This window comes from Balaenoptera borealis (genome assembly GCF_965194805.1).
Source record: "Balaenoptera borealis genome assembly, chromosome: 3".
Lineage (NCBI taxonomy): Eukaryota > Metazoa > Chordata > Mammalia > Artiodactyla > Balaenopteridae > Balaenoptera > Balaenoptera borealis.
Window position 1 is genome coordinate 105,828,787 of NC_138866.1, and position 25,813 is coordinate 105,854,599.

The following is a 25,813-nucleotide window of genomic DNA, read 5'->3' on the forward strand; positions in this document are numbered from 1 at the left end:
ACCCAGAATGCCTAGGGTCTGCTGCCGGGGGCTCCTCTCTTGGGGATGGTCACGTTTCCCCTCCCTCCTACTCCCCTTCCTCCCCTCCCCAGAGACCTCAGGGTGGGCAAAGCCAGCCCCCCAGGTAGACCACCTGGCCGTGGGTGAGGCTCTGTCCTGAGGGAGAGAGAAGCAGCTGGCACTGGCTAAGGTGGCAGGCGGTGACCCCTCATGCGCTGACCGGGAAGCCTGCAGGAGGGGGCCAGGGAGGCCCATGGCCCAAACAACCTGTCACCAGGTCATCTTGTTTCACTGTTCCTAATGCGAAGCTGTAAAGCGAAGGCGGGTGACAGTTCCCAGGTGAGGAGAAAGTTCCGGAGTCCTGGACATGGTAAGTAGGGCGGGCCTGAATGGGACCCTGAGGTGGGTGGTGTGGAGATTAAGGCTCTGAGCCAAACAGGAGAGAAAGGGACAGAGACAGAAGCACCCCAGGGCTCAGGAGGCAGGAGAGGTCCCCCAGCCAATGGAGAAAGCACCGTGGTCTCCAGCTGGGTGAGACTCAGCCCTTCTGCTCCCCAGGCCTTTGGTCTCTCTGTGCCTTGGAGGTCCAGGGTGGGCCTGGGGCTGGGTGGAGGTGCTGACGGCCCCTGAGTCAGGAGGTGAACCCCACCTTGGCCACTTGCCCTCAGATGCTTTGAAGAGGCACACGGCGGTGTCAGGCATCGGCGAGAACTGTGTGTGTAGGATGAGGCTCCGAGGGAGCTGCCGGTGAGCCCTGAGCCTACACAGGGATAGGGGCCCCGTAGGAGTCCCTGCAGCTGTCGTGGGTCCGAGTCATGCCAGCAGAACGCCCTGTGGACGGGAAGGATGAGGGGGGCAGCCATGGCGGTATGGGGAAGACGGGGACCGCCCTGCAGCGAGCTGGACGCTTCCAGGCAGTCCCCACTGCGGCGGCATCGCCCACACGTGCTCCGCGCCCTGCTGGGCGAGCATCGCCCGCATGTCCCTGCTGGCCCGAAGCGGGGCACCCGGCCCCGCTTCTTCTCTGTCAAAGGAGTGTTACAGGCCAAGTCCGCCCAGAGGTGGTTCTTTTCATTCTTTTCCCATTCTGTCGAGAGGGAAGGGGATTCTTCCTGACACAGGGAAAAAAAGGGGTGGGGTGTGGGGAGGAGGAAGGAGAAGGGAAGGCGGTCTCCCCAGCACAGCTCGGGAAGAGGCCAGGGCGGCAGCCCCCGCCCAGCCACCCACCCCCCCCCCCCACCCCCCCGAGGATAGCAGATGGTCCGGGCTCTCCCCCTGCAGACTGCAGAACAGCACGCCCTCCTCCGCGCTCTCCCCTCGTCTTCCTCAGATGCTTGTGGATCTGGCGCTCGCTCTGATAGCCCTGCTTATTGTTTTCTTTCGGAGACTCCTCTGAGCTTCTACCTCAGCCGAAGGCTGAAGGTTAGGCCAATTTCTTTGTCTCTCAGACTCATGTAAACGAGAGGCCTCAGATCCCAGGCAGAGGCAAAGAGCTCCCACTCTACTTCCCTCTTAGGGCTCCAATGACATAAAATCGTTGCCATGGGGATTCCTTCATTTGTAGAAGGAACTGTTTTTAGAAAAAAAAGAATGCTTCACAAGTTCTTTAAGGAGGAACAGAGTCAGTCCTTGGGGAGATATGATGTAATAGGGTTTAGAAGAGGAATGATGACCAGCTGCAGTTTGTGTACTTTTTCTCTTCCTTTTTAGATCCTTGTGTAGGCTCAGGGCTCACCAGCAGCTCCCTCAGAGCCTCATCCTACACACACAGTTCTCGCCGATGCCTGACACCTCCGTGTGCCTCTTCAAAACATCTGAGGGCAGGTGTTAAAAATAATGTTAGAAAGGCCCAGCTAGGCTCACCAGGGAGTTATTGTCAGGTCTTCGAAAGTGTCTTCATGGCCATTTCTGGGCCTAGCTGTTGGACAAAGTTATTAGCTTGAGGGTGCCACAGGGCCTTTGAACTTTCATCTGCATTATGACTGGCCTAGCAGAGGACTTTCCCTATATTGACTCTCTCTGGGAAGTCTGCAGTTAACAGTGCAAGCTAGAAACTAAAGGTCCACAAGAGGGGAGGGAATGACCCAAGGCACCACTGTATGTAAGTGGCAGAGTTAGTCCCAGAAACCAGGCCGTCTAAGCAGCTATGGCCAACAGAGCAGGAGCCAGGAGGAATACTACTTTTTTTTTTTTAAATACATTTATTTATTTGTTTATTTTTGGGTGCGTTGGGTCTTCGTTGCTGCGCACAGGCTTTCTCTAGTTGCGGTGAGCGGAGGCTACTCTTCATTGCGGTGCGTGATCTTCTCATTGCGGTGGCTTCTCTTGTTGCAAAGCAGAGGCTCTAGGCGCATAGGCTTCAGTAGTTGTGGCTCGCGTGTTCTAGAGCACAGGCTCAGTAGTTGTGGTGCATGGGCTTAGTTGCTCCACGGCATGTGGGATCTTCCTGGACCAGGGATCGAACCCGCATCCCCTGCATTGGCAAGCATATTCTTAACCACTGCACCACCAGGGAAGTCCCTAGCCAGGAGGAATACTTTTATGAACAAATATATTGTCTAATAATTGGCAAAGAAAAGGAGGTTGATCGGTGGAAGCAATGTAAAAAATTAATAAGGGGCTGAAATTAGACTGACGTAATTGAGATGATCCTTCTTTTCTTTTTGAAAAAGCACTGCACTGGGAGTCAGCTGTGTACCCTTGAGGAAATCACTTTCCCTCTCTGGGCCTCAACTTTCTCACCTCCTAAATGAAAGGGCTGGGCTTGAATGAGCTCAGATCCCTTCCCACGGTGACATGCTGCCCTTGTGCTGGAAATACTAGTGAGGGCCTCTCCACGCTAAACTTAGTGTTCAAGGATTCCCCGTGGCCCACAGCATCAAGCCCACATCCCTCAGCCTGGAGCTCAAGGCTCTGTGTGATCTGGTCACAGCTCATCTCTCCAGTCTTATCTCCCATTTGCTACTTCCTGTGGATTACTTGTTCCACAGCCTTGTTTGCACCCACTATGCAGAGCACGCCTCCTCCTGCCCCAGTGCCCTGGCCAGAAAAAGTCCAGTGAGTCCTTTATCTCTCAATAAGATGCCTCCTCCTTCAGTTTGGGGTTGTGATCTTCCCAGTTGTGTATCCACCATCACTGCCTTCACCTGAACGCGTGTTGTAATTATCTAGTCATTCAATCCACCAAACATTCCTGAATGATTAGCGTGTGCTGTGACAATGACAAATTCGGACATAGTTCTGCCTTCATGGTGGGGAAAGGGAGACATTAATCAAACAATCATGCTTAGGAATGTATAACTGCAAACAGAGAAGTGTGAAGAAGGAAGAGAGAAGAGTTCCCCGAGAGCTTGTGAGAGTGGGATGCGGAAGGAGAGGCTCCCAGGAGGGGAAGACCATGTGCTGACTCTGGCCAAAGGGAGTGTGGAGGATGAGAAGGGCTGGAGGAAGGCCAGGGTGCGGGGAGGACTTCCAGAGACATCGGGGGTGGCAGTGGTGAGCCTGGCTGTGTGGGCTGTGGAGGGAGTGTTGTCTTGCTCAGAGGAGCCATCTGGGAAGCCTGTGAGGGGTTGTAGAGAGGGGAGTGAGAGATCAAATAGGTGTTTCAGAACAATTATCTTGGCTGCTGTGCAGAGTGGCCTGGAGTCGTGATTTGTAGCCCCAGACGTGTAAGAAGCACGGAGAAGTTTGAGAAGGACCCATACCCTGGCCTCACCTCCAGACATCCCCATTCAGTTAGTCTGGAGGGAGGCAAAAGGGAAGAAGGAGCCCAGAAGGAGACCCTGCAGTGGTCCAGCCAGGAGAGGAGAGCACGTTGGGCAGGGATGAGCTCCAGGGATGTTTAGGAGACGAAATGGACAGGATTCGGCAATTAGTTCCCCTGGAGATGAAGGAGAAGGAGGTGTTAAGGTGGAGCCCCGAGTTCCTGGCTAACGCAAGCAGACAGAAACGGTGACATTCTGAGATGAGAACATGGGCAACGATGGGGTGTTGGGGGGCAGGGATCGGATGCGGGCACAGGCCCCCACCCCAGACCCGGCCGGCATCTCCCGGCACTCCGCGCCTGTGTGGGCCTGGGGGCTGTGCTTCCGCCGGGCCCCCGCAGCCCCTTGGAGCGCTCGCCCGCAGAGGCCAGGGTGGGCCGGAGGGGTGCTTGGAGGTGGGGATGCGAGGGAGGCCCAGAGGCAGGGAGCACCCAGGCCCGCAGAGCCTAGGCGCCGGCCCCAGGCGGCCCAGCATATGGTAAAGGCAGAAAACAGCACATTTGGCAAGAGTACGGGCACTAAAAGTGATCCCCAGGCCGACGGCGGGTGCCAGTGGGGCTTTTACCTGCCTCCAGATGAGGGGGCACCTTTGGGCAGGAAAGTGAAGACTCGCTGACGCAGTGAGCTGCCTGTAACCGGCTCCCCCGGGATGATGGGAGCTGGTGGGTGCCTTCCCTTGTATCAGACAGACAGACCCGGCCCTCAGCTCACTTGGATTCCCTGGGCAGGGATGTCAGAGCAGCCCAAAAATCTGTCCACATTCATTTCCTCCAGCCACTTGATGCAGGAGAGAAAGAACACACTTGGAGTTGGGGGAACTGGGGGCTGGGCCTGTTTTGGTGGGTGGGAAGTTTTGTGACCTTGGGGAAGTCACTTATCTCGCCAGATCCTGGGAGGGATAGAAGCAGGAGGAAGACCCAGACCTGCCCTCTCTGGAGGCTCACCGGCTCTGTGGTGGTGTGACAGACCCTGGGCAAAGAGCAAGCCATACCACAGCCCGGCCCAGTTTCCTGGAGGAGGTGAGGGAGGGGAGGAAGTGCAGAAGGAGGGCTGGGGGGAAGGGAGAGGAGCAGGGGGAGGAGAGGGAAATCTGTCTCACCACCACCCGGAGGGCTCTACCCCAACTTCTCTCTGTCTTCATCTATGCGCAGGAGGAATTGCAATGTGTGGTTGTACCACAGTGACTTTCTTTTGTCTTTTTTATTTTTTTTAATTGAAGTAAAGTTGGATTTACAGTGCTGTGTTAGTTTCTGGTGTACAGCAGAGTGACTCAGTTATACATCTATATGTGCACTCTTTTTCATATTCTTCTCCATTACGGTTTATCACAGGATACTGACTATAGCTCCCCGTGCTCTACAGTGGGACCTTGTTGTTTATCTTATATAGAGTGGTTTGCATCTGCTAAAATGAAACTCCAGGGTTGAACTCCAAGTTGTTTTTGTTTTTCGTTTTAACCCCTGTATGAACACCTGTAATGACTACCCTAATACGTGCATTTCTTGTCTTTGTTTATAAGCGCTTTCCCCAAAACGTGTTTTCTTACGTCTCTCGGTCCCTTTACCTATGCCTGTAACCCAAGGTAACAGTTATTAAAAACTTGCCCTTTTCTCCTTGTGCATTCAAACAAATTCACACGTAAAGGGTGTCACTCCTTTTCTGTCACTGTTTGTTTTACAAAAGTTGCCTCACACAGTGTACAATTCTCTGCCACTTGTTTTGCTCCCTGAACAATAAATACACCAAGAAAATCCCTCTGCTTGAGCAGATAGAGATCTTATTCTTTTCAGTGGTGTGTAACACTCCATGGTAGGGGCTTAAGAGAGCACTCCTACACAGCCAAGAGATTTTTTTCCCAATGGTAAAATAGAAAAAGTTTTTTTGTTTTTTTTAATGCTGGAGACTTTAGTGAGGTCTTTTTACCTGGCAGGGAGCTAAATTACCTGTATGGTTCAAGAGCTGAGACTGGCACCCTCTATGTGCGGGTTTGTTGGTAAAGACAAAGAATGGTCTTTGCTCTGAGGAATTCACTCTGCTGCCAGAGAGACGAGAGCCCTGTCCCTTAGACAGTGGTCCCCGAAACTCATGCCTGCAGGGGTGAAGGCTTGAGTTAACCCCCTGGGAGAGGGCAACCTTGATGGAGAAAATTCTAGAGGGAAAGTGCAGAGTCAAAAGTTATTTGATGTTGGGAATTCCCTGGCGGTCCAGTGGTCAGGACTCGGCGCTTTCACTGCCAAGGGCCTGGGTTCAATCCCTGATCCAGGAATTAAGATCCACAAGACACGTGGCAAGGACACACGTGCCATGTGGCCAAGACATGAAGCTAAGGAGGAGGAAGTAGGATTACTCAGTGTGTTGGCTGAGCAGCTCCCTCCTTCCCACTGACTTTTCCCCCAGAATTTCAACAGCTCCAGGTGATTTCCAGCCTTTGGTTCACCCTCTGGAGGTTGAACCATTTGTCTCTTGATTTTCTAACTGCAGAACGGATAAAAGTCTGAGATTTCAATCAAAAGCTTAAGAAAATAATAATCCTTAGTTGCCCTAATTCTTTCCTGAAAATACCTCACACTGACAGAAATTGTCTTTAAGCCCCCTTTCTCTTCTGTCGTGTTTTAAATTTCTTCCTTAATTAAAAAGAATTGTTTGCCTGATGTGGGCTCCAAAGGGCTTATTTATTTTAACTGACCTTCTTGTTTCTTTTTCTTATCTTAACCAGTGACTTGATAACTCTAAAACTCTCTATTCTCCTGTCTTAAAATGCCCATTGTCTCTGTCACCAGGGGAACATAATAATGAATTATATGATCAGCCCATTTCTATTCCCACAGCGTGGAAGCCGTGTCAATAACAAGCAGAAAGCACAGCACCCCTAAGTTTAACTGCCCTAAACTGGCTGCTCGTCCCTAGCAGAGCTTTTAGAATGCTCTTCTCAGAATAATATTTCAGCATCACTCAACCTTACCAACATTTGATGACAACATTATCTGATAATTAATGATGAATTAATGTCTGCATTCCAAAGTACCTGGCTGAATTCACTGTGTAAAAAAAAAAAAAAAAAAGGCGGGGGGCAGGGCAGCCAAACGGATATGTCACTGAAACCCAGCAACTGTTGAATGATAGAATTTTTTTCCCCGTCCCTTAAGGCGATCAAGTGTAGTACCCAGTCTGAGAATGCCTCAGAAGCACGCCATCCAGTGACTTGGATCCTTGAGCTCAGAGGATTGTGATAGAATTAAGTCTGACTCAACAAATGAGGTCACTGGGAAGAAGCACTGGTGTTAAATTTCCCATTAACGCTGGTAGCTAATTTACTAAACAGTCATCTGCTTGTGGTTCCAGAAGACCGCCGGGTAAATTCCAGACACCTCCTGGGTTGCAGATAGCTTGGGCGTGAAGTCACCATACCCTGGTCAGTGTGACTTTTGGTGACCATCTCTCAGTACACCGGAAAGTATTTCCAGAGACTGGATGCCATTTTGGAGTGTAAAGCCTTGGAAATCTGTGGAAGGTGACTTTTTTTTTTTAATTTTTTTTAAATTTATTTATTTATTTATTTAATTTATTTATTTTTTGGCTGTGTTGGGTCTTCATTTCTGTGCGAGGGCTTTCTCTAGTTGTGGCAAGTGCGGGCCACTCTTCATCGCGGTGCGCGGGCCTCTCACTGTCGCGGCCTCTCTTGTTGCGGAGCACAGGCTCCAGACGCGCAGGCTCAGTAATTGTGGCGCACGGGCCTAGTTGCTCCACGGCATGTGGGATCTTCCCAGATCAGGGCTCGAACCCGTGTCCCCTGCATTGGCAGGCAGATTCTCAACCACTGTGCCACCAGGGAAGCCCAGGAAGGTGACTTCTTGGGTTGAATCTAGAAATGGGATGGCAGGAAGGGGTACTCTGACTCTTGGTGCCAGGAAACTCAAGTTCTGGTGCTCGTTCTGCCACAGATGTTAACTACAATTCAAGTCACTGAATGGCTCATCTTAGGGGTGTTTCTAGATTAGATATTGTACTGTATCAAGAGGTGTAGAAAAGTAATGAATTGTCATTCACCAGTTGTCAGGCATAAAGGATGCCTTTCCCCCTACTTTTCTGAGCCCTACTTTCCTTATCTGTCAAGTGGAAACACTAATAACTTGCTAATCCACCCCTTACCTCCCAGGACTGTTAACATGAGTAAAAAGAGAAAAGAGATTCGAAATTTCCATGCAAAATTCAAAGTTCTACACAATTAGAAAGCACAAATGGAAATCATTTCTAGATTCTGATGAAGCTTTTCAATCATTTCCAATCACAGGTTTAGGAATTCATCCACCATGTTCTTGCTGTTGAGACTGTGCTGGTTCAAGCATCACAGCCCAGATGGCCAGTGGTCTCTTCTCTGGCCAGCTCCTTAGGGGTCAGCCTGGGTTTCTTGCTGGTTTGTCACTGCCTCACACTCTCTGCCCCTGACACTGGGGAGGCAAGAAACAGGGATGAACCTCTCGGCTTCCTCCTGAAACGGCCCTCCTCACAGTTTCTCAGCTGTGTCTTCCAGAGTCTTCTTTTTGAATTCTTGACTGGGCAATCACTTTCCTTAAATCAAGTCAGGTCTCCTGAATTCCTAGAGGCAGCAGAGCATAGGGGGAGCTTGTGGGACTTTGGGCTACAGATCATTAATTAATTATCCATGGATCTTACCGAGCCTTGGTTTTCTCATTTGTAAAATGGAGGTAATAAATCTACTTCACTGGGAATCTCTGAGGATGAGATAAAAGAACATGGGTGAAAGGACCTGGCATATTATAGGAGCTAAAAGTGCATCCTTTTCCTTTTTCCTTCTCTCCCTCTTCCTTCCCCACTCAGCTGCCTGCAAGGTACTGTCTCCTCTCTCCTGATTAGGTGTTCCATTTGCTCTCTTTGCAAAGGAGATGCAGAAAGCAGATTTAGCCACATGTCTGTGCATTTTCCTGGAGAAGTCTTCACAAGACCACTTCTCCTTTTCCATACTGGCCTTCTCTGAGTTCTTCTAGAGTCTTCACATTTGGGAAAACGTCTGGATGTCACCTAATTTTCATGTTGCATCTGGACATGTCTCAGAGCCACACTGTAACTGCACACTGAGAATCATGTCATTTGTTCTGGGGCAAGCCTAGAGGCGGCTTTGTGTGGGTCTACACGTAGGTGCTGGGGTGGCCCCAGAGGAAGGAAGAGGGAACTCGGAGGGCCTGCAGAGATGAGGAGTCAGGTAGGATCCTATTAAGTGGGTTTCACTGAAGGCTGTTGACACACTTCTCATAAACTCCCTGCTTCCTGCTACTTTCACAGGAGAAAACACGATGAGGGCTGGAAATCAAGTTAAGCAATTAAGCAAAATTCCCCAAGTCACTTGAGCTATTCCTCTGAATCCAGGGCCCTGGGATAACACGGCCTGTCAGCCACCCCTGTTTCGTACCTGTCTTCCATCTCCATTCTGCAGAGGGAGCAGGGAGAGAGCAGAGAGATGATTCCAGAAGTGCTGCCATTGCTGGTATGTCCATCCCTCCCGCTCTGGCGCTGGCTCCCCACCTTCTACCCTCCACTGTCTCTTCATCCATCTTTCTCCTCTTTATTTTTGTCCACCCTTATGGCTGTCACGGGGCTCTTGGGTCATCTTTGTCATCATAAACTCATGGGTTCCAAAGTGTGCTCTGTGGAACACTTACTTGAGAAGGTGCGTCAAAAAAAAAAACGGATCCCTGACCAACTGCCAGGAATGGCGCAGGAATGTGTCCCTCGTGGAGATTCTCAATTCGTGTCACCTATTGAGAGCTCTGAAAAATTCCATAATAAATGGTTTAACATTGTTTAGCTAGTTTTTCCCAAAACCTTTTTGATCATGGACCCTTTCCTATGAACTCCCAAGGAACACCTATTAGCAGGGTTTGGTGAACCACACTTTGGGAGAAGCTGGCATGAACAATGTATTATTTGTAGAAATGCTGTGAAGTCACATTCGCTAATGAGAAATCTGGCATCAAAGGCCTATGGGAAAATGTGTGTGCTGTGCTTTAATGAAAGTATGACATTCGTGTAGATCAGAGGTCCCCACGCCTTTCACCACGAAAGATCCTTTTTAGTTCTTTCCTCAAGGGATTCCATGTTTCGAAAGCTTTTATCTACCCAACAAACTACATTTATTGAATAATAATTTGTCCTTTGAGTTTTATTCATCAAAGACATATTGCTGCCAATCAGTGTTTCTGATCAGTCAAGATAACCACTGTTACCACACGGAGTTGATATGACTACAGCCCAAAGCAAATAAACGTAATGTTTTATTTAGTCTGGGAACCTCATTGAGGTAAATGTATGATTTCCTCTGGGCTTTTTGAAATCTTGAAAACAGCTTACAGACCCCCCTTGCTGCCTTCCCAGAGTGCAGGGTGGGTGGGAAGCAGGACTGTGTGTGGAAACCCAAGGAGGACACACATGGTTGGGAAGAAGGCAAGGAGGCAGAGGTTATTGGGGCTGCCCACGGACAGCGAGGACAGCCGGTGGGGGGGACAATGGGAAGCGGCTACAGTCCCTATGAAGCCCGAGGGTCCATGGATTACGGGGTCGAGATCTTGAAGAACAGAGGAGAAGCCACCAGCCAAAGGCACACACGTGGGGCTCCCCAAATGTGGGCAAGACCCTGGGCAAAGCGTATGCACCCCTGTAGCCAGGTACCCGGAAGAGCTGGGGAGGAGGCTGGGGCCCAGGGGAGGGCAGGGTGGGGTGGGCGCTCTGCCGGCTGCTCTCCCCGGGCCTCCCCGATACCTGGTAGTTTTTATCATGAGCTACTAGGAGGTGAGGGAACTCAGTTTGGCCGCCCTCGTGGTTGTTGATGGAGCCCTTGAGGGTTCGAGGCCCCTGAGGTACCGCCTTCTATTCTGCGTCTGGCTCCCTCCTACCGCGGAAGAGCCTCGTGCGGACCTAGCGGCCCGCTCCCGCGGGAGACGGTGGGCATCCCGGAGCTCGGCCTCAGACGCCGGGGCCGCGGGCTCCTGACACAGAGGCTCTCCTGGTGCGTGTGAAATGGGATCACGTGCCCCGCGATCCGGTCTCCACTGGACGTTGCACAAGAGCTGTCGGGGCAGCTGTGGGTGCAGCGGGGTGGCCCCATTCCCTGCAGTGAGAGGGGGCTCCTCTATGGGAGGGAAGTGCTCAGGCCAAGCCCTGTGCAGCCCGAACCGGCCTCCGTGGGCCGGGCGCCCAGCCCGGTCCAGACACGGCCGTGGACCTCAACACCAGCCTTGCTTCTCGGCTCTCTCCTCTCATCAGCCAGGACGTTTTCACAGAAGATATACAATCTGTGCCTGGCAGAAGCCCGGTTGCAAAAATAAATCTTTCCCTGAACATTTTCCAGGCCCATTTTAGAAACAAATCTGGGCGATGCCTTTTACTCATTTCCAAAGACAAACAGCCGACGCCTGAGGCATCTATTCGCGCAGAAATGTTTCGAGAATGGAGGATGGGATCTGCCCTCAGAAGAGCCCACCCCGCTTTGAGTGGGAAGGGTGAGCAGCCCTGCGGATTGTGCCCTCACCAAACCGCTGCCCAGGTCTGGGGACACAGGTGGGAGGGAGCTCACAGGCCTGGGCTCCAGAACGGTGCAGCCTCGTGTGGTGGGGGGGGCCTCCCCCTCCCCTTCCCCCTCCCCTCCCCTCCCCTCCCCTCCCCTTCCCCCTCCCCTCCCCTCCCCTCCCCTCCCCTTCCCCGTCCCCTCCCCTTCCCCCTCCCCTCCTCTTCCCTCCCCTTCCCCCTCCCTTCCCCCACCCACCTCCCCCTCCCCTCCCCCACCCCTCCCCCCTCCCCCCTCCCCCCACCCCTCCCCCTCCCCCCACCCCTCACCCTCCCCCCTCCCCGCCCAGGTTCTCCCACAGGTGGAGGCTTCCTGTGGCTTCTGGAAGCACTGACAGCTGCAGAGGCTACAACCTCCCCAGAACCCACCCACCCATTCTCTCAGTAAACATTTACACTGAACACCTGTTAAGTCAGCATAGGCACCACGCTAGGGGCTGCAGATTCAGCGTGAACTGTGCCCACAGGGCCAGCATGCGATGGGCCCTCCGTCCACGAGGCAACCACTGAATGAGTGAGTGATGCAGCCGTCACACAGGGTTGTAGTTTTCTGTGCTCTATCACGGCATTGTCTCATTTGATTTTCACAACAGCCCTGTGAGCTGGGGAGGAAGGAAGGGCGGGAGGGAGGGAGAAAAGGAAGTTTCTATTTACCCGGCCAGTGCCCTATGCTTTTACATGCACTATCTATTTATCTATTTAATCCTCTCAACTACACTATGTGGTAAGAAGGTACCTCCATCCTCACTTTCACAGAAAAAATAAAAACCAAGGCCCAAGGAAGTGCCAGAGGAAGGATTGACCCAAGGTTGGTCTGATTCCAGAGACCCAAACTCTCTTGCGCACAGGTAAACTCACTCACACACATATACACGCATCTGCTCCACCGGCCCCTGCTCCAAGGATACCCAGGGATTAACCCACACACCGACACTTACTTTCCCTCGTCGGTAGGAATGTTCTGAACACCTGCTCTGCCTCCTGAGTGCTCCTCTCTGGGCTTGGGGACCCAGTGAAAGCAGGAGAGCCCAGGTCCCTACCCCTAGGTGTGCCACTGAGCGTCGGAAGTGTGGCTAAATCTGAAATGAGATGCGCTGTGAGCGTAAAAAACACACGGAATTTCCAAGACTTTTAGTGAGAAAAAAGGAATGTAAAACATCCTGTACTGTATATGGATCGCATGTCGTGATTATGTATCTTTTAGATATACTGGGTTACAGAAAAAATGTTTTTAAAAATAGTATTTCCTATTTCTTCTTTTTTTAATGTGGCTATTGAAACATGTAAAATCACTTATGTGGCTCATGTTTGTACCTTGTGTTATATTTCTGAGGAACAGCTCTGCTCTAGATGGAAAGACAGACTCTAAACAAGTAAACAAATACAGAAGAGAGGTGATTGCAAATAGAGAAAAGTGCCAGAGAGGAAATAATGCAGGCGGTGCGCTGAGAGGGGCTGGCAGGTGGACACAGGTGGCCAGGACCTGCTGGTCTCCAGTGGCAGGTGGGGAGAGACAGGAGGCCCTCGTAACCATGGGAATAAGGCATTTCCCACGCTGGGGAGGTGCCAGGGCCTCTGTCCTAAAGAAAGGAGCCGCCGTGCAAAGATCCAGAGGGCTGTACAGACACCCACTGTATTCTCACCCCAGTGAGCCATGAGTCCTGGAGCTGCAACGACCCTTAAGGTCACCACCTCCGCCTCTGGGTTTCAGAGGGTTGGTGTTTACCGAGGTCTGTTTACCGATGTAGGACTGGGTGACTCTCATGTGCCTGCCCCGCTATTGTTTACTCCACAGAGGTCCTCTGCATGCCTGTGACGGTCCAGCCATCAATAAGCTCTGGGAAAGAAGTGGTGACAAAATCAAGTCCCTGTTCCCAGCAGCTCATAAACAAGTGTGAGGTGGCTGGAGCCAAACGGGCGAAGAAACATGTATGTCAGGAGTGGTAGGTGAAAAAAATCAAGAAGGAGAGAGGGTGGGTGGGAGCTGTGTTAGAGAGAAGGTGATATTTCATCAGGGACCTGAATGAAGTCAGGGAGGGGGCCCTGAGGACACTGAGGGGAAGAGCATCCCAGGGATCTGGAACAGCAAGTACAAATGTCCTGAGGTAGGAACCTGCCTCTCAAGTTCAAGAACAGCATCAGGCCAGGGCCCTGGGGAAGAGTGAACAAGGGAAGAGTGACCAAGGTGAGGTCAGGGTGAGGGCCTGGATGGATTCAGCATCACATGGATATTCTCTGTAAGTGGCAGTTACGATTATCATTATTATTATCATTACCACAGGTTTCCTAGAAAGATGACAACTGCCACTATTCACAGGATCTTCCAAGATGAGGAGGTCCTCTGGCCCCAAGGCTTGGCACAAAAGAAATGGGATGGCCCGTGGCTGGCTGGGCACACACTGTCTTATGCTCAGCAACTTGTCTGTAAGACAAACCATACAGCGAAGCATTTGGACTGGGGGGGGAGGGGGTCTTGGGGTGGAAGTTTGGAGCTGTCAGAGGGGTAGGTGGCCCAAGTGATGACAGGACTCAGCGATTTCCTACAATTAGGGAGCCAAGGCCCTAGTGGCTAGCTGAGGTTCTGCTCTACCACCCTCTCCCATCCGCCCTCTAGCCCTGGGTTTACCAGGCCCCTCCCCTACTCAAGAACCCACCTTGGCTCCCTATTGCCTGCTGTTTTGTTCTTCAGTTGACCCTTTGCCACAGTGATCACTCATGCCCCTCAGGTCTCCCTGTCCAGTGATGATTTGCCAAAAAATGTTGGCTAAGACTGCTAGAGGAAATTACTTGTTTGTTTGTTGTGTTTTTTTTTTTTTTGCTAAGAGGGAAAGATCTGCTTTAATGAATATTTTTTCTGAAGAAAATGATCCTTCTGACCTTCTCTGAACCACAAAGCCAGGGCTGCCTGGGCTCTCCCGGCACGTTGGGAGTGCTTCCCTGTCCCGCAGGGTGTGGCAGGCCCCAAGAGGCCACGAGGCTGCACTTCTGCGGGCACAGCTGTGCTCACCAACCTGGCCTGGACTCAGGGGCCCTCCACAGGAGGCCGAGGGCTATTCTGACAGGCTTTTTAACATAGCAGGGTGCATTCAAAGACACTGGCCTCCCACCCCATCTGCATTCACTAAGCCAACATTCACTGAGGACCTACTGTGTGCCTGCCATTGTGCTGCAGCCTCACTGCTCAAAAGTGGTTTCTGTAGGGGCAGGCTTATTCCAGATAGGCTTCTAGTAAAGAATGGCCATCACCTGTTTTTTCGGATTCCTTGTAGAAACAGAAAATCATTTTTTATAATTAATTTTTATTGGAGTATAGTTGCTTTACAGTGTTGTGTTAGTTTCTCCTGTACAGCAAAGTGAATCAGCTCTACGTATACATACATCCCCTCTTTTTTGGATTTCCTTCCCCAGAAAACCATTCTTTAGAATCTAATAACCACAGTCCACCAAGCTTATAAAAATCTTTCCGTATTCCATCACATCTCATGATGCCTGTTCTTTGGTCTCCAGGGGAGCTCCGGTGTCCTGAGCCTTCTGTTTGCTCTTAATCAGGAAGATGGGCATCATTCCATAGCAGTTTGCAAATGGGACTCGGAAAGGTAAGTGACTTTCTTCAGATCACACAGCCACACAATCTGGAGCTAGGGTGGAAGCCCCATGCCTGAATCTAGAGGGGTCTCCACTCCGGATGCACAGGGAATCACTAGGGGAACTTTTACAACTGCCAACCCCCCAGCGGCTGCCCCCAGAGGGTCCGATTCTTTTTTTTTTTAATTTTTTTTTTATTATTTATTTTTCGCTGTGTTGGGTCTTCGTTGCTGTGTGTGGGCTTTCTCTAGTTGCAGCGAGCAGGGGCCACCCTTCGCTGCAGTGCATGGGTTCTCATTGTGGTGGCCTCTCTTGTTGCGGAGCACGGGCTCTAGGTGTGTGGGCCTCAGTAGCTGTGTCTCATGGGCCCTAGAGCGCATGCTCAGTAGTAGTGGCACATGGGCTTAGTTGCTCCACGGCATGTGGGATCTTCCCGGACCAGGGATCGAACCCGTGTCCCCTGCATTGGCAGGCAGATTCTCAACCACTGTGCCACCAGGGAAGTCCCGAGGGTCCGATTTAATTGATTTAATTGGCGGGGCCTGGGCAGTGGTAGGGGGCGGGTTAGAGCGCCCCAGGTGATTCTAATAGGCTGCAGGAGCTGAGAATCACCGTGCCAGAGCCTGTAGCACAAGCACACTGGCCCAGGCGCAGAGGAACCATCCCGGCTCTGCCACTAACTTGCTGTGTGCAAAGCCCATAACCTCTCTGTTCTTCAGTTTCTTCATTTGTCAAAAGGGAGATCTCTTTCAGGGTCTCTTTCACATGTGGGATCTGTGAGTCATGGGGTAATGGGAAGACGCTTGAAGCCCTCAGCAGGGTGCGACTGTGGGAAGGGGCTTGGGGTCCTGGCCCTCCCTGCCCGAGGCAAGTGGGGAGAGCGGGGCTCCTCTCCTAACGTGATTCTCAGAACTCTTCTCTGTTCTCCGTTCCCGGTGGTGAAAAGCGTGCTGCGGAACAAACAGAACTATGCCTGTTTCCCAAATGATGAAGGTGAGTTCACGTCCTTTGGTGGTTTTTCAGTGTTTCTGAGACAGAGTTCACTTTTCTTCTGGGACACTTTGGGGCGCACTGGGACCTGAATGGGGGAGGTTAGGGGCTGGGGAGCTGTGAGAGGCCCCTCCTCACACCACAGCACACCTAGTACTAAAGTGGAGGGGCTGAGAGAGCTCCAGAGTCGGGCGGCGGTATGGCCGAGGCGCTGAGAATAAAAGGGCAGGAGGGCTGGCCTGAGCCCCCAGGAACTGCCAGAAGCCCCTCTCCTGCGAGGAGGGAGGCCACGCCCTTGAGCCCTGGAGGGGCAGGTGTCACTGCACCTTCGGACTGAAGTGAGGGGGAGGGGACTTCCCCGTAGAGGGACAGGCACCCCTGTCATAAGCTGAGCCCCTGAAGGTGGCCCCGGCGTTCTCTCTCTGACTCAGAGGATCCTTTTCTCCTCTGCACCTCGTTCAGGGCCGCCCGGAGGATGCGTGTTGACCGGCCAACGTTCCCACTACAGATGTGGGCCCCGAAGCCAGAATTTCTTGATTATGAACAAGTAGTTCCTGCCGGCAGCGCCTCAGGAAGTGGGTCGTAAAAGTTCTTTTCCCTGCGCTCCTCCTCGTGCGTGGGGCCTCTGCGTCCAGAGCCTGGAACGCGAAACTGGCGCGGCCAGGACAGAGCGGCGGGCCCTGAGCGGTACTGCGGGGCCCAGGTTGCCGCGTCAGGGCAGTGGGTGTGGATCCGCTCCGCGACCTCCAGGCGCAACAGTTAGCAGTTTCCTTCCGTTTCCTAGCTCCCAGGCTCGGAAGGAAACCCCTTCGGTTGTGTGCGAGGACCTTTACTGCTCCCTGGGGTCCAAGGAAGTGGAGCTCTGGGCCTCAGCATGGCACTGCCGAGACTGGCTCTTCAGTCGTCTTGGTCCCTGGAGGCAGCGGCGCCATCGAGTCCTGGTGCAGCCCCCGGGTCTTCATGCCCTGTCCCTGCAGGCAGTCGTGGCCAGCCCACCCCGACGCGACTCCTCCCCTTTTGCTGAGACCACAACCCCTGTGCCCCCGTCTCCCCTGGCACAGTCGACTCCCCTCTTCGACTGGAGCCGCCACTCTCATCCCCTCCTTCCCTCTGGAACCACACAGATGACTCCCTCTCCCCCGCCCCAGGGGCCTAAAACATAACAGCTCTTTACTTGCGGAGTTGGGGTGGGTAGATGAGAGAGTGCACCCTTTCAGAAACCCCCAAATGACCTCTGCTTCCCAGAATGGGAAGCAGGGAAGGGGAAAGAAGAAGCTCTATTCTTCCTTTGGCATTCAGAGCAAAAGCATTAGCAAATGCCACTTCTACCCCACACCCACAGGGCTGAAACCAAACCAAACCCCAAAGACCAATTTTTTTGTTTTACTAAATTGCTCACCTTGTTACATTAGCCTCATTTCACAAAGAAACCAAGGCTTAGAGGGTTTAGTTACTTCAACTGCCACTTGGCCTTGAGTCAGAGTTTACAGAGATACCCGCCTCACCATTTGCATACTCGGTGGGACCAGTGTCAGGTGGTGGGCACTGCCCCAAACTGTGTCCACCCGGCTCTAAGCAGTTACTCACCTGCTGGGACACACCCTCCATTACAACTTTAGCCACAGCCAGCAAATGGGTAGGACTTGACCAAGAGACAATTACATTCCAGCCACTGAAGACAGAACCAGCTAAGCCTCCTTCAGGAATGCATCACCATGGCTTAGGACTCTACAGCTTAGGTGTGCTTGATTTTGATCACCTCTCCTGGACCAGACACCATGCTCACAGTGTTATGTATATCATCATATCATCCCCACAAGAATCCTACTATTATCTTTGCTCTCCAGATAAGGAAAACGTAGCTAAGAGCGCTGAGTAACTTTCCCAAGTCCTGTAATAAGCAGGTTGGCTAAGTGGGGTATGAGCCTGAATCTCCTAATTTTAATCCCCTGTTCTTCCCATAATGTATCAGTGAAGAAAACTGGGCGATTTCATTTTTCAGAGAAATAAAAGCAAGAGAGGGGAATGCCAATGTTCACGCCTTTCATTTGTGGTGACACACGGGCAGACAGTGGACCACAGGGAAAACAATCAGACATTTCAGTCTCAGGAACTCTGATGGGAGAGCAGCCACTACAGTGGTTATTCCACAAAGGACCACCAGGTAGCACCATTGCACAACAGCTGCGTACCCAACAGCTCAACTCAGACCAGAATGGGAAGATGCAGCCCCGAGGAGCGGCTGCTTTTCATTAAGTTACTCGAATGACCTGGTAAGTCTAATGAGGCTGTGTCCATGCCCAGCCATTGCTCATGCTCTCCTGATGTCCAGAGCTGCTCTGTGAATAAGGAACTCAGTCAGCTCCTGTCCATTTACTAACCCATCTATTTAGCAAAGATATGCTTTGTACTTTGTAACTATTTAAAATATCTTGATTGTTAGATCTTTTTTTTTTAAGTTTCTTTTATTTATTTATACATATATTTTTGGCTGCCTTGGGTCTTCGTTGCTGCGCAGGCTTTCTCTAGTTGCGGCAAGCGGGGGCTACTCTTCGTTGTGGTGCATGGGCTTCTCATTGCAATGGCCTCTCTTGTTATGGAGCACGGGCTCTAGGCACATGGGCTTCAGTAGTTGCAGCATGCGGGCTTCAGTAGTTGTGGCATGTGGGCTCAGTTGTTGCAGTGCGCAGGCTCAGTAGCTGTGGCGCACGGGCTTAGTTGCTCCGCGGCATGTGGGATCTTCCCAGACCAGGGATCGAACCCATGTCCCCTGCATTGGCAGGTGGATTCTTGACCACTGCGCCACCAGGGAAGTCCCAGATCTTTTAATATAATTTGATCTGTTTCTGAAAAGGTTGTGCTTCCTTGTCTAGAGGTGCAGGGAGCAAGGGTGAAGTTCTTTAATGAAGGTCCCTTTTGGCCTGAGGAGGTGGCGGGGAGAGGTGCTGGGTCTGGGTTGAAGGTGAAGGGGGGTCAGCAGTCATGCAAGGGCAGAGCCATGGTTTGACCGGATTGAGGGCCTGGCAGGCAGCTTTGTACAATCTACCCATGGCCTCTGTACAGCGTCAGGGACTTGGAAAGCTTTGGAACTGGAGAGAGGAGGGGAGCAAAGTGGGTAATAAACAGCATTTCTCACACTGTTGATGGACACAGTCCTCTCCGTTGCTAACCTGGTTCTTGGAGTTTGGATGTTCCTAGGATGGGCGTGGTGGGCAGGAGCCAGGAGCCCAGGAAGTCTCCAGTTTGGCTCCACCTTGGCTCCAAGGGTGTCTGTCACACACTCTGCAAAGGCGGGCAGTGTCAGGGCCCTGACACTCGGGAGAAACAGGAAGTCAAACCAAGGCCCCAGACTTTGAAATGTGAAGAGATGGGTCCTTCCTGATGGAGGGAAGTAATGAGGCAGGCAGAGCCTTGAGTGGTGATGTCCACACAGGGAACACACAATCCCAAGTGTGATGTGCCCAGGATTACCTTCAAAGAGCAGGCGAAGCAGAAGGAGTCTGCTTAACAACCTCTGAGAAGTCAGAACTAGGCAACGGGTCGGGGTAGGAGTCAGAGAAGCACAGGCTGTAGGGCAGTGCCGGCTGCCTGTAGCCCAGGGAAGCAGACCCAGGGGCAGGATGGAGGCTGGCTTCCTACGGAGGGGCCAGGCAGGACCTTGGGCTGAGTGCTGAGTGCACCTCGGAGTGCCGATTGCTGAACTCTGACCTGTCAGCAAGGACCCACCTCAGTGAGGGAGAGCCCAAAGCTCTCAAACAGCGTTTTTTAGTTTTTATTTTCTCTGAAACCTTAGCCCTTTGTACAATGAATAGTCAGTATTGGAGAATTTGCTGGAAGGAATGTGGGGTGCTGGGCAGAGATCCTAAGCTGTGTTGAAGGAAGTATAAAGTGGTGTGACAAACTTTGAGATACCTTTTCTTTTTTTTTAACCAACCTCTTATGCTGACAGGTGTCCAGTTATTTTTATAACTACTGCACAAGATCTGTAAAGAATGAAAAATGAGTATTTTTAAATGTCATATAAAAATAATTGCTATGGGGCTTCCCTGGTGGCGCAGTGGTTGAGAATCTGCCTGCCAATGCAGGGCACACGGGTTCGAGCCCTGGCCTGGGAAGATCCCACATGCCGCGGAGCAACTAGGCCCGTGAGCCACAACTACTGAGCCCGCGCGTCTGGAGCCTGTGCTCTGCAACAAGAGAGGCCACGATAGTGAGAGGCCTGCGCACCGCGATGAAGAGTGGCCCCCGCTTGCCGCAAATGGAGAAAGCCCTCGCACAGAAACAAAAACCCAACACAGCCATAAATAAATAAATAAATAAATAAATAAATAAATATTTAAAAAAAATTAATTAAAAAAAATTGCTATGACATTTAAATATAGTTACAAAGGAAGTTCATAACAGAATTTGCATTCAAGTATCATTACTATACTATACTATAACTCAGAAAATTTTTCCTTCTGCACGGCCCTCTTATGTGGAAGCATAACATGTCAGAAGCAGTTGTTCTGTAAGAAAACATAAAAGTAGATTATCAACAAATAAGATTAATAAACATGGCATAACCTCTATACACTGTAGAAATATTTATTTTTACTTAATAATTGGGATTTAAAGGGCTTGGAATATTTTTATATGTCTTGCATATCATTGATAACTCAAAGGGCCTTCAGGGTATTAAATGTAAATTCTAGTCTGTGTACAGATGATGCCAGCTCCCAAGTATTATGGGCTGACTTGTGACCCCCCCCAAAATTCATAAGTTGAAATCCCAATCCCCAGTACCTCGGAACATGACTGTATTTGGAGACAGGTTCTTTACAGGGATAATTAAGGTAAAATGAGATCATTAGTTGAGACCCCAATCTAATATGGCTGTGTTCTTATGAGATGAGGGAGTTTGGAGACAAGATACACAGAGGGAAGACTCTATGAAGACATAGGGAGAAGACAGCCATCTGCAAGCCAAGGAGAGAGGCCTCAGGAGAAACCAACCCTGCTGACACCTTGATCTTGGACTTCTAGCCTCCAGAACGGTGAGAAAATAACTTTCTGTTGTTGAAGACTGCCCTGTCTGTGGTCCTTTGATATGACAGCCCTGGCAAACGAATACACTGAGTTACACAGACTAACGGGGAAGAAGCAGTAAGGATAGAAGAAGCTAAGACTGCTTCTTTCAGTGATAAATCCCTTTTCCCAGAATAATTTGTGCCTGTCCTCTTTTTTTTATTAATAAATTTATTTTACTTTTGGCTGCATTGGGTCTTCACTGCTGCACGCGGGCTTTCTCTAGCTGCGGTGAGCGGGGGCCACTCTTTGTTGCGGTGCGCAGGCTTCTCATTGTGGTGACTTCTCTCACTGCGGAGCACGGGCTCTAGGTGCACAGGCTTCAGTAGTTGTGGCACGCGGGCTCTAGAGCGCAGGCTCAGTAGTTGTGATGCACGGGCTTAATTGCTCTACGGCATGTGGGATCTTCCCAGACCAGGGCTCAGAACCCGTGTCCCCTGCGTTGGCAAGCGGATTCTCAACCACTGCGCCACCAGGGAAGCCCTACCTGTCTTCTTAAAGTAGCTATTTTCACCAAAGAGAAAATCATGAATTTTCAAATTTCAAACATGTTCATTTGTTTCTATGTGACTGTATATGGTTTGAAAGTGACAGTCACCCTTCTGAACAAGTCCCCTGTCTCCTAAAGAGTCATGGTCTGTGCTGTGGCCCAGGCTGGGGCTCCAGTTTGGGAAGATAAATGAGCAGACTCACCAGGTCCTGCGCCCTGTGGATCTCTGATGCATGCATGTGGACCTGGCACAGGGAGCCCTGGGGGCTTGGGCAGGGCCAGCCAGACAGCAAGGTGAATTCCAGGCCCTGAGACCAGCTGCAGCAAGCTCCGCAAAGCCCCTGAGCAGGGCAGGGCCAGAACAAACGCCAAAGCTGGTCAGGGAGCACTGGCCGTGTTGGCGTCGCCTGGTCCCTGCCAGGGTCTCCCACCTAGAACTGGACACCTGGTCAGTGCTCTATTTTGAAGACAGTAGCTAACTACTGACTAATTGTTTTTAAAATAAATAGTTGATGGACTGAGTAGTACTTTTCAAAAATTGGTTTTGTGTGCATGGGCTGGATTCTCCTAATACACAAAGAAGATTTTCTGGGGGAAAAACTCCAGGATCTATAGTTCTAGGCGTATGAGGTTGACAGGCCAAGGAGAAAAATTAATTATTTTAGAGCTCTATTGCTTGGCAGTTGGCATCCTGCTGGCATCGCTGCATACAGGTACCTGAACTTTGTCTACAATAAAACCGTATTAATTTGAAATCCAAAGAACAAAAAGAAAAATTCTCCAACCCCCCACTGGATTTTGCATTTACCAGGTTCGGCTTATCTCAGCACTTTTATTAAACAGTAAAAAAAGGCGTCTGGTTGGTTGGGGCCTAGCAGTGGCTTTGAAATAGTTGCTATTTTTAATTAACCAAGACTGAAGTAATGAGGTTTTACTGTAATTTGGTATGATTTAATTAACTCTAACTTCTCATCAGGCCTTAAACCTCCCTGCCCCAACCAAGACAGCCCTCAGCCAATTGCTTGGATTAGGTGTTTCCCAAGACAGTGGAGCCTCTGGGAAGGCTGGCCTTGCTCTGCCCCTCAGGGCAGCAGTGGGGACCCCACTTTTGTTCAGCAGCTTATGGAGTAACCTGTTTTTCTGGGTTTTTTATTTGCCATTGCTGCCAACTCAGCATGTCTGCAGGCTTGTCACCTTCCTCTCCCCCCGGGTCCCCTGCCGCACGTGGTTCATCCACAGCCTCCGAGGCTCAGAACCACCCTTAACAAGGATTCTCCTTTTCCCTCAAACTGTACGAAATCCTGTGCCATCTTTCTTCTTAAAGCCTGTTCATCTCTGTGATCGCCCCTCCATGGTCCTAGGCTCCCTGCCCTTCTTCTTAGCCTGCTCAATCCTTTCCCTTTTCAAATGACCCTCTCATTCTTCTGCAGCAACCCTCCAGTAGCTGCCCAGGGCCCATCAGAGGTTGTCCTTGTTCTGCAGAGCTCCAGGAATTGGTGGGGGGACCTTGAGGTGAGGATGAGGGGACAGAGGTGATGGAGGGAGCCTGGACAAGCCACTTTGTTCTCCCCACCTCTGCTCTGACCAGAGCGGCCCTTTTTTCTCCTTGGATTCATGCATGAAGCTTCTGGGTAATATTTGATGTGGCAACGAAAGGTGTCTGTTGCTAAAAATAAGTTAGAAAATCACTGATCTGTACAATAGGATCATGCTCTCCAGCTTAACGATCATGACCCCAAACCATGCAACAAAGGCCACCTCTCTGTTCTTTTCCACTTCTCCCTCTCTCCAAAACCACGCACCCATTGGGTCTTGAGAGCATCGTGTCACTTTGCACCTTCGTACCTGGAATAAAAGGCCCCTCTTCTCCGTCTTTCTAATTCCTAGTTATTGAAGGCCTAGCAGAGACCTCACCTGCCCCTGATGTGGCAGCGTCTGCCCTGACCGCAGGGGCTGGAAGGCTCTCTCTCATCCCGCAGGCCCCTGCTCCTCTCCCTGGCCACAGCTGGATGGACCAGGGGACCCTTCATGGGCCTCTGGGGCCTGGCACAGAAACACGTGCCCACTGGAGAGTGTGGGATGGAGAATTGAGACTGAGCCATTAGGTGACCGTGACTGATGCCTGGGCAGAGGGACCACGTGGAGCCTGGAGCCACTTGTCAGTCAAAATTGGGAGATGGGGGTACAGAGGCTGTGGGTAAACTGAGAGAGGCAGTGAGCAGAGGCAGGAGAGTGAGGAGGATGGATGGGGTTGGGGGCAGAGAGAGAGAGAGACCCAATTCTTGTCCTCATTTGTAAGACCCCCAAGGAGGTCTTGCAGCAGACCTTCCGTTTACTGGAGCCCACTTGCTGGGGCCTCTGTTCCTGCCAACAGAAGAGCTAGTTCACATCTCCTGGACTGGACCTTGAGCGCCTCGAGGGCAGATGTTGTGTCTTATTCAGCTTTTATTCCCTGCAGCACGTACCACAGGAGCGCGGCAAGGAGCGTGCATGTGGGAACCAGCGCTACCTGCCTGCCTCGAAAACACGGTGTGTTTGAGCTTTAATGCTGAGTGTGTGCAACCCAAGCCTGGGTAAGGAGTTTTTCAAAACCCATGGGCACTTCACACCCACCAGGAGGGCCATGATCAAAAAGACGACAGTAACAAGTGTTGTTAAGGATGTGGAGAGGGCTTCCCTGGTGGCACAGTGGTTGAGAATCTGCCTGCCAATGCAGGGGACACAGGTTTGAGCCCTGGTCTGGGAAGATCCCACATGCTGCGGAGCAACTGGGCCCGTGAGCCACAACTACTGAGCCTGCGCGTCTGGAGCCTGTGCTCCACAACAAGAGAGGCCGCGATAGTGAGAGGCCCGCGCACGGTGATGAAGAGTGGCCCCCGCTTGCCGCAACTGGAGAAAGCCCTTGCATAGAAACGAAGACCCAACACAGCCAAAAATAAAAATAAATAAATATTTTTTTTAAAAAAAAGGTCCTTTATTTAAAAAAAAAAAAAAGGATGTGGAGAGATCAGAACCCTCATACGCTGCTCCCGGGAATGTAAAATGGTGCACCAGCTGTGGGAAACAGTCTGGCAGTCACTCAAAATGTTAAACATAGAGTCATCGTATGACCCAGCAGTTCCACTCCTAGGTCTGTACTCAAGAAAAATGAAAACATACATCCATCCAAAAACTTGTACATGGATATGCATAGCACCATTATTTATAATGGCCCAAAATTAGAAACAACCCAAATGTCCATCAGCTGATGAATGAATAAACAAAATGTGGTCTGTCCATACAATGGCTTATTATTTCAGAATAAAAAGGGATGAAGTACCGATACATCTACAACATGGATGGACCTTGAAAACACTGAGCTGAGTGAATATGCCAGTCGCAAAAGACCACACTTGATTCCATTTATATGAAATGTCTAGAATAGGAAAATCCGTAGAGATAGAAAGTAGATTAGTGGTTGCCAGGACCTGGGGTTAGGGGAGAATGGGGAGTGACTGCTAATGGGAGTGGGCTTTGTTTTGCGGGTGATGAAAATGTTCTGGAATTAGATAGTGATGATGGTTTCACAACCTTGTGAATACACTAGAAACCCACTGAATTGTACACTTTAAAATGGTGAATTTTATAGTGTGTGAATTATATCTCAATTAAGGAAAAAACATGGGCAGCCTAATGATTGAATATCTAAGCACTAAGCAGCAGTGATGGCTAATATGGTCAAAAGAGAGACAACCAAACATGACCCTCCTTTGGAAGAAGGAGGCTCCACCGCCTGTGAAGGAGCTTTGCCAAAAAACAAAAAGGGAACCTGAGTCCAGTCAAGCCCGTAGCTCCAACACAAACTTACAGGAAATAGAGAGGCAGAGAAACGTGTAAAATGACACCACGGGGAAGTAGTCCAGACTGCAGGAAACTGTACTGGACAAACAACTCAGTTACTTCAACAAATGAATTCCAAAGGAAAAAAGAAAAAGAGACCACGGGGGAACACACAGATTAAAAGAGACAAATCAACCAGTTGCTCTGTGTGGAAGTTACCTGATCCTGAGTCAAATAACCTGTTTAAAAGAATTAGGGCATATGACACTTTGGAAATTTGAACACTGACTGGGTATTTGATAATATTGAGGCATTATTATTATTCAGATTTTTTCCCAGCTCTATTGAGATATAATTGGCATATAACACTGTAAATTTCAGTTCTGCAGAGTTGATTTGATACACTTACATATTGCAATGTGATTACCACCATAGTGTTAGCTAACACCTCCATCATGTCATATGATTGCCATTTCTTTTTTGTCTTGAGAACATTTACGATCTACTCTCTTAGCAGCTT

General features: G+C 50.6%; 1 protein-coding gene across 1 annotated transcript in view; it reads left to right on the forward strand.

The window, feature by feature from the left end:
- Positions 1–643: 643 nt before the first annotated feature.
- LOC309626838 (uncharacterized protein) overlaps positions 644–25,813 on the forward strand; it is a 32,490-nt gene continuing 7,320 nt past the window's right edge. Inside the window, exons 1-7 of the mRNA XM_082388206.1 lie at positions 644–7,275; positions 9,066–9,267; positions 13,624–13,766; positions 14,850–14,938; positions 15,874–15,920; positions 16,380–18,190; positions 20,808–20,953. Coding sequence (XP_082244332.1) covers positions 13,671–13,766; positions 14,850–14,938; positions 15,874–15,920; positions 16,380–16,468 — 321 coding nt within the window. The 5' untranslated portion in view covers positions 644–7,275; positions 9,066–9,267; positions 13,624–13,670 and the 3' untranslated portion in view covers positions 16,469–18,190; positions 20,808–20,953. The remainder of the gene's footprint in view (positions 7,276–9,065; positions 9,268–13,623; positions 13,767–14,849; positions 14,939–15,873; positions 15,921–16,379; positions 18,191–20,807; positions 20,954–25,813) is intronic.